General features: G+C 38.6%; 1 protein-coding gene across 1 annotated transcript; it reads left to right on the plus strand.

The window, feature by feature from the left end:
* Positions 1 to 1,862: 1,862 nt before the first annotated feature.
* Positions 1,863 to 4,196, plus strand: gja10b (gap junction protein alpha 10 b). The gene is made up of 2 exons (XM_072362755.1): positions 1,863 to 3,254; positions 3,921 to 4,196. Exons 1-2 carry the CDS (start codon positions 1,863 to 1,865, stop codon positions 3,957 to 3,959), a joined length of 1,431 nt encoding a protein of 476 aa, XP_072218856.1. The 3' UTR covers positions 3,960 to 4,196.
* Positions 4,197 to 8,275: the final 4,079 nt, after the last annotated feature.

Consider the following 8,275-nt stretch of genomic DNA (forward strand, 5'->3'; position numbering starts at 1 on the left):
CTTAGTCTCTATATGTGTAATCATTCAACAAAATGAGGACATTGGGGTTTTGGAGGGAACTCTGCACTTCACCATAACACAAATATTCATAAAGTGGGGCACAATTTATTGAAATCGAGGCCAGTGCCCAGGGGTGCCATTTGTAACTCGACTACACTGGAGCACAGAAACCAACAGCTGGCACTAAGATTTATTGTGGTAAGACTATTTAGCAGATCAATATTTTTCAATCATGTTGTGCTACATGGGTCGTTTAAATGTCAGGAACACAAACCTTTTGGTTAATTTAATCTCTGATCATCGGTGAATTTTCTATTACTAATTCCAAAAGCACATGTTTTCTAGGCAGACATCAGCTGCTTCATATTGAAATGTTTTTCTTGATCTAGTCCAGGTTGCTTTGGAATTTTGGTCCTGGTTGAGTCAAGTCTTTCAACTGGATTAATTATAACATCTGCTGTACAGAAGTGTGAAAACAGACGGGTAGAAGAACACATTTCAGGTACACCAATATGATTAACCTGACGGTGTCTGGAAATCTAAAGCTTACAGATGCACCATTCATGTTTTATTTAATGATGAAACTGCCAATAGAATGCCCTATACCATTGCATCTTAAACCACCCACGGCTGCTTCTTTACAACTACCCTTTAAATACAAAGAGATCTCAGTTCATGTCTATTACAGATCAATCTCTAAGTTGTCATTTATTTAGAAAACTGTTTTGTCGCTTAAAAGCTCTGTTTGGTTCTATTTTTTATTTTTTTTTGTCAATTCTGTTTTTGTCAATATTCTGTCATTCTAAGAACGTATTTTCAAGCAGGAAACTGACAAATCCTATTCTGGCTTATGTTTAAGGGTTAGAAATTTGGATGAAGGGACATGAAGGGAGAGCTGGAGGCCCAGGCAGAGCTCCAGCTTGAACTCTAGCCAATTACAAAATAACTTGAAATCCCCCAAAAGACTGGGACCCATGCCTGGTCTGTCAGGACATCTGGAGCCGGAGCAGAGCAACATCCAGAGCAAGAGGTAGAAAAGTTGGAGGTTGAACAGGAAAGATTGGCTTAAGCTATGACAAGCAGCAGTAGTTGGAGAAGGGTGGAAAATGCTTCTATTAATTCACTGTATTCCATACATGTAACATGCTTCCTGCACCATTTTAATCTGAGAAGTAACTTTTAACTAATTAGAATGATTAAAAGCTTCTGGAGCTGCAGTTGGTTAAGTCCAGCACTGCTGCTGGGTGGTGAAGGTCTGGGTTGGAATTTTTTCCTCGCCAAACTGGGAAACCCATGTCTTTAGCTTGCTGGAATCTGCAAAGACCCAATACAAACTCATACAAAGTTTTAGTGACAAAAGAACAAAATGTTACTACCTGCTGTAGCAGCATAATTCAACATGGAAAAAAAAAAGCTTCAGATTGAGTGGAAGGGAAAATGGACAGCTGTTTTTCCATTTGTGCCCTCTTTTTGTGTCCAGAATAAGCAAGACAGCTGAAAATGTTGTAGATGGCTGTGTTGCAATTTCAGTTGGTGCTATTTCCAGTTTAGTGCCCTGATGTGGCAGGGTGAAACTAACCTCAGGGCGTTTAAGGGTCATGTGGTGGATCAATAGATTCAAACTAGAGTCCCAGTTTGCAGCAGCATTGAAATAGTGTCAACCACTGTCCACATAGACGACAAATTGTTACCTCAAATGGATGTGCTCTTTAAAAGCAATATGGTAAAATACAGGAGCAAAGGACCCTAGAAAACTTGTAAGTAAAAAGATTTATTTACATTTTTATAAGATTTTAATAAAAACTGACAAACTGCTCAAAATATTCTTTCTTCACTGACAGCTAATGATAATGTGAGAGAAAATGGGGGACTGGAACTTGTTAGGCAGTATCTTAGAGGAGGTACATATTCATTCCACCATCGTGGGGAAGATCTGGCTTACCATCCTATTTATTTTCCGGATGCTGGTGCTTGGGGTTGCGGCCGAGGACGTCTGGGATGATGAGCAGAGTGAGTTTGTTTGCAACACTGAGCAGCCTGGCTGCAAAAACGTCTGTTACGACCAGGCTTTCCCCATTTCCCTCATACGTTATTGGGTCCTGCAAATCATCTTCGTGTCTTCGCCTTCACTTGTCTACATGGGACATGCTTTGTATCGTTTGAGGACTCTTGAAAAAGAAAGACATAAGAAGAAAGCCTGTCTGAAAGCTGAGCTGGAGGGGACAGACCCTGTACAGGACGACCACAAGAGAATTGAGCGAGAACTCAGGAAACTGGATGAACAAAAGAAAGTAAGGAAAGCTCCACTCAGAGGCTCTTTGCTCCGCACATATGTTTTCCATATCTTGACCAGATCTGTGGTGGAGGTGGGTTTCATTATAGGTCAGTGTGCTCTATATGGCATTGGACTGTCTCCTCTGTACAAGTGTGAAAGGTTGCCTTGCCCCAACAGCGTTGATTGTTTTGTGTCAAGACCAACAGAGAAGAATATATTTATGGTTTTTATGCTTGTTATTGCGGGAGTTTCTTTATTCCTTAACCTCCTGGAGATTTTCCATCTAGGAGTGAAGAAGATCAAACAAAGCTTGTATGGATACAAATATGGAGATGATGACAGTGTTTGCAGGTCAAAGAAAAATTCCATGGTGCAGCAGGTTTGTGTGCTCAGTAACTCATCACCACAAAGGTTAATGCAGCTCACACATATGACCTGCTCTGTTGTGTCTGATCCTCACAATGTTCACGGTGAGGGTCTGCCTGTGACTATGGCCCCATCAGCCTCCAGCAACTCCAATCAGCAGCCCGCACAGATGTGTATGCCCAGTCAAATTGACATCCAGGGTTTGCAGCAGCTGGGTGCTGTGGAGCGACGTTACACTCTGGACAACGGGAAGCCCTCATGCAGCAGTGATGAGTCAAATGAGCCTCGCAGTTTGGGCAAACCACACTATGCTGGACCTCGACCAACACTGATGGCCAGCCACATGGAAATCCCAGCAGCTCTGAGGAAGCAGAGCAAAGTGAGTGTTTACAAAGAGCTCAGTGACATGAGTGATTCTCCAGAGAGTGACCACTACCCTACTGCCAGGAAGTGCAGTTTTATGTCTCGAGGACTGTCAGAAGCCAAGCTGGCCAGTCCATCTGACAGTGGTGGTTCTCAGAGTGGAACAGACGGCGAAGCCCAGCACCTCAACCAGGGCGAGAGTCCAGCAATGACCCCACCTCCTCCAGCCAGTGGAAGGAGGATGTCAATGGTAAGGAAATGTCTATATTTGGCTGTTTGATTTGTATTTCAGATTTAATTAGAGATGTGAGATATTAAGTAGAAACGAGACGAACAATTTCTCCAGCTGGTGTTCAGTTACCCATGACCATATCAGTGTGTTAGGATGAAAATAAATGAATGACTAAGTAAGACTAAGTAAGACTAAAAAACCTGGAAAGGCAAAGATTCATTGACTTCCATTCAATGAAAAGTTTACCTTGATATCAGCCTTACACACACACCCTTTTTCTATCGCTAGGGAATGCATTATGCTGCCATTGAAATATTGCATTCCTCTTCCCCCTACCCTAACCCTAATCATCACAGCTGAATGACTAACCCTTCATTAACCCTAAACCTAACCATGACCTAATTCTACCTCCATCCATAAAACCAAGTTTCGGCCAACAGAAATCTCTTTAAACATGTTCAACCTCCATTTGGTCCCAATAAAAATCACTGGGCTCCACTAGTACAGTGGACTCCTCATTTTTTTCCATAGAAAGCATAGAAATATGTTATTTTTGTATTTGTAACCACATTTACACTCTAAAATATTAGAAATCAGACGAAAAAACAAGTATTTTAGTTGCTGCTGAATGTGTCTTTGATTGAAACAATAATACTTATTCAACCCTTTTTGTTTTTCTTTCAGAGCATGATTCTGGAGTTGTCTTCAATCATGAAAAAATAAAAATAAAATACAGCTTTCGGCCAATTCCAGGGGCACACTGGACTTCTAAAGGTGCAGAGTCATCCTGATTGCAAAGCAAATCTCACCCCGTCTCTTTGTTGTTGTTACAGCATGTTTATTTGTGCCTGAGCGGTTCTTTCAGTATAGTTATGTTAACAACACAACAAACACCTGATACTTTGCTTTACCTGGATAGATTACCGTTGCTGTTATGGTTTGTGGGTAGTTTTAGAGAAATTAAGCCATATGTGAATATGTGTCAAAGCATATGTGTTTGCTCATAAAATGAAATAAGATCTAAAACATAAAGCATACTGAAAAGATATTGCACTTATGATTGTAATTAAGAATTGTGGAATTGACAAGAAAAGATCACAAGGTCACATGATCATCACACCCCCTGCCCAACTCAAATGTAGTATTGTCAGTGTGATTTATTAGGTTTTGGACTGCTTTATGCAGAGGCTTAAGTCCAACAAGATTTGGGCTTGACAGTCTTCACCTGGGCATTTTTAATTAAAAGAAAAGTATAGCATATTGATCAAATATTCCGAAAGAAATTTGGTATGTTAACAAATGCTGTCACTTTGTACAAATTTAATAGAAATGTTTTCTTTCTTCTGAGAAGAGTTACTACCCATCACCTGTAGCTTACACGATTAAATGTAGTGTTTTTGCGTTTGAAAAGATGCATTCTGAATGGATGATCGGATTGATTTTTGAGCCATTTTGGGGCTAGAGAACATGACACAAATCTGATAGCACTGCCCAAATGAAAGCTCAAACTCTTGCCTTCACATAGCCACACTGTTGTAAATACTTGCTAAGCCTAGTTTTAAAGCAAAACATAAAACAAGCACTTAAACATAGGTGTACAGCTCTAATCTCAAACCCTGCTGACCTTCAAATGCAAACTTTGTTAGCCCTTAAATGTGTTTTACAGTCATTTTGTGACAGTTTTTTATGTCTTGAGACTGCATTATGCAAATGTTTTTGTGTCTGAAAGCCCTAAAGAATACTGGTAAAATGATGTTCCTAGTGTCTGGACACTAATCAATAAAATAGGTTTTCATGCCAGTTTCATATTTTGCCGTGAGTCTGGGTTAGCTTGCTTTCTGCATACCTTAATGATATTCTAAAAAAAACAAAAAACATGACGTGTAATGCTAGTTGTCAAGCCATCTACTGACATATCAACTATTATTAAGAAAATTTGTAAACTTCCATTTCGATTTGTGATCCCCAAGATCACACACTTATTAATTATAGGGTTAAAGACAGGCTGGAAAAGACTTGGGTTAATGATTTAGTACTTGGCCAGCTGCAGTTGAGATATTTTGGCTTTACTTCAGCTAAGCTGCCAATATAGTCATCTTTATATCAAGCCTGGGTGCAGTACTTGGCTGTGCAAAAGGTTTTCCCAAAAGGTTAGTGAGGACTGTGGGAAAAAAAAAAACACAGGAGATATCCAGAGATGTTCAGGCTGACCTGGTTTCATATGCTGCACATTAATCAAGTAGGGCTCCCTGGACAAAGACAAAGAAGGATACCATGGGTAAAAAAGGCAAAACTAATGTTTGCTGAAACGTTCATTGATATGCTTTCTGGTATAGTGTTCTAGTGACAGAGGAAACCAAGGCTCTTTAGTGATGCACAGCTAAACCTTAACTTTATTGCCAATGTCAGAAGGGACACTTGCAGCACAGTCATTGGAAAAGAAGCACCAGTATTTCTGTGCATATATTTTCCTTAGCATTATAAAATCCTTGCAGAGTTTCTCTTGTATTAATCGGAATCTGACCTATTTATTCCTATAATATTAAGAGGGACAAAAGATGTATCATTAATTTATTTAGGCCAACTGACAACCAAAAGATCAGTGAGTGATATTCTCATTGGGTTAAAAGAAAGGGGCAAAGGGGCTCTTCAAATGAAACATTTTATCATGATCGTAGCCTAATATTGATGGGGAGTATACACTGGCTTCCAGGAATAATAGTTTTGCAAGTAGAATCATTCTTCTCCTCTATGCTGATCGTACCATCAGTTCCATTAATCAGTGGTTATGTTTTAAATAGTTTTATTCTCAAGAAAGAAAGGAAAAGATAAAAGAAGGTTTTTGCAAACTTTTTTCTTTTTGCGCCTTCGGTCTCCTCCATGCTCTTTGTTCACTGAGTCTACTTGATTGATGTGCAACATGCGGTATATGGCCTGAAACTACCATTCCATGGAACTCAGGTCAGTTGAAAGCTCTTCGATGTTTTGCATCGTCTTCCCCACAACCCTCTCCTGGCAGAGCCTTGTTCTGCCTCATTTGGAATAATTTGGGAAGTACTGGTTTTATTCTCCCATTTTAAAACAATGACACTCCAGCAGCTGCTTACTTTCTTCACTATTGTGAGAAAAAATGGAAAGACATTTTTATGCAGTACCATCATTGATTGAATAATTCACTTTAGTCTCTGTGTCTAAACTTGTTCAAGAAGTATTGTGCTTGTTCAGATGCATCTTTACAGAGCAAAGTCTTGACGCTATGTTCTTTATCACGAGAAAAAGCTTTCCTCTGACAACCCCTGTCAAAGCAACTTGTTCAGTCTTACATTCATTTTCTAGTTATACTGTCACAAACTGTAACCTTTCACATGCTGGCTGTGACCTATGAATTCTGAGGTGTTGCTTTTGGGCTCAGACTGTGCAATGTGCATAGTGAATTTACGAGGATGTCCACTTGTGACTGGCAACACATGCTTTTTCCTGAATAGCCTTCATTACTCTGGAGTGATGGAATGCAAATTCTTTGAAAGAACCTTTTCCAGATAGCAACAATTCAAGATCATTGCTGATGTCTTTCCTCTTTGGCATTGTGTTAACACACATCTGAATGCTCCAGACCAGCAAACTGCCGAAACTTTGGCTTTTAAGAAGGTGCTCACACTTTCTGATGATCAAGCATTTAATTAGCTGCACCTGGCTTCTACTTCATTTCTGTGGAAATAGTAGTGATTTACTTAGTCTTTCACACACTTCTTTGCATTTGGACTTCGCTTTTTAGATTAATTAATGAAACAGTGTAATTTGAGGTTGTACTTGTCTAAATCTAAGATCTGTTAAGGGTGAGGGGATTTTTGTTATTTTTCAACTATGAAATTTTAGAGGTGACATAAAGTGTACTTTTTTCACCCACATGACTAGAACTAAATTGTAAATAGTAAATAGCCCACACTTATTCAGCATTTTCTTAATACAGCGCTTAGCAATGATTTTTCAAATTTCTCCAGAACTTAGGAACATTGTATTTAAGAGTAGTGCTGAAAGACTCGTCCATGCATTTCCTACAAAATTTGATTACTGCAATTTCTTATTGTCAGGTTGTCTGAAAATTCTGTAAAAAAAAAAAAGGCTGTCCTCAGTCTCACAACATGTCCATATGGGATTCGTTCATGCAGACAAATATGTTCAAAGATAATGTTAAAAGAATATGCACCCACTAACTAACCTTATTCTATTATTATTATTATTATTATTATTATTATTATAGCACAAACCAACTCACTGAGCAAAAGGTAGTCTAAAATATGTGATTCCAGGACCTCAAGATGAGGTCCAAACAATCCAGAATGACAATTCTAAGGTCACTCATTGCAAATGTTCCATAGATGTGAGTGAAAAGATGACAAAAACATCCAACGTGTACCACCAAATTTGTCCTTGGAGAAACCTGAATAAAAATATGTAGCATGTCAGTGAAAAAACATAATAAAGAAAGCTTTCATGACATCCTGGATGTCAGTTGTATGATGCTGTATTACACACACATCCAAATAATCTATTCTATGTCACATAACATTACCTACAGTGTAATCTGGAGTTCAGTATCTTGCCCAAGAAAGCATGTGAAATAATAGCTATGGGGACTTACCAAGGGCCTTCCTATTGCATGATAGGCTACAGCCAGCTGACTGAGATACAGTTGGACTTTCCAAACATACATCACATTACAAAAATCTTTATCTCCTTTTACATATGCTTTGCAGTATAGCATTACAAACAGAAAACTATGGGTTTTAGAGGCAATGAAAAAAATAGATTTTTTTGCTTTATTTTCACCAAATCTTCTCATATTTTGATAGAAGGGACCAGCAAATACAAACTAAAAACATTGAGACTATAAAATTTATGAATGTGATATGTAGAAGTTAGTTGTTTTTTCTCCTTCTTTTTTTTAATTTTTAATAGATTTAACATTTTGGGCTACTTTTTTGAAATTGCAATTGTAGAGAGGCTGGTAGTTGCCAGTCAAGCATTATATGATCATA

This window comes from Leuresthes tenuis, unplaced genomic scaffold (genome assembly GCF_036924035.1).
Source record: "Leuresthes tenuis unplaced genomic scaffold, fLeuTen1.0.hap1 SCAF_13, whole genome shotgun sequence".
Taxonomy (NCBI): Eukaryota; Metazoa; Chordata; class Actinopteri; order Atheriniformes; family Atherinopsidae; genus Leuresthes; species Leuresthes tenuis.

Bases quoted from the DNA above. Each gene is read 5' to 3' on its own strand.
- gja10b (XM_072362755.1), top strand. From the start codon at position 1,863: ATGGGGGACTGGAACTTGTTAGGCAGTATCTTAGAGGAGGTACATATT. The intron at 3,255-3,920 runs GTAAGGAAATGT...TTTTTCTTTCAG, and splicing joins GTGGAAGGAGGATGTCAATG to AGCATGATTCTGGAGTTGTC.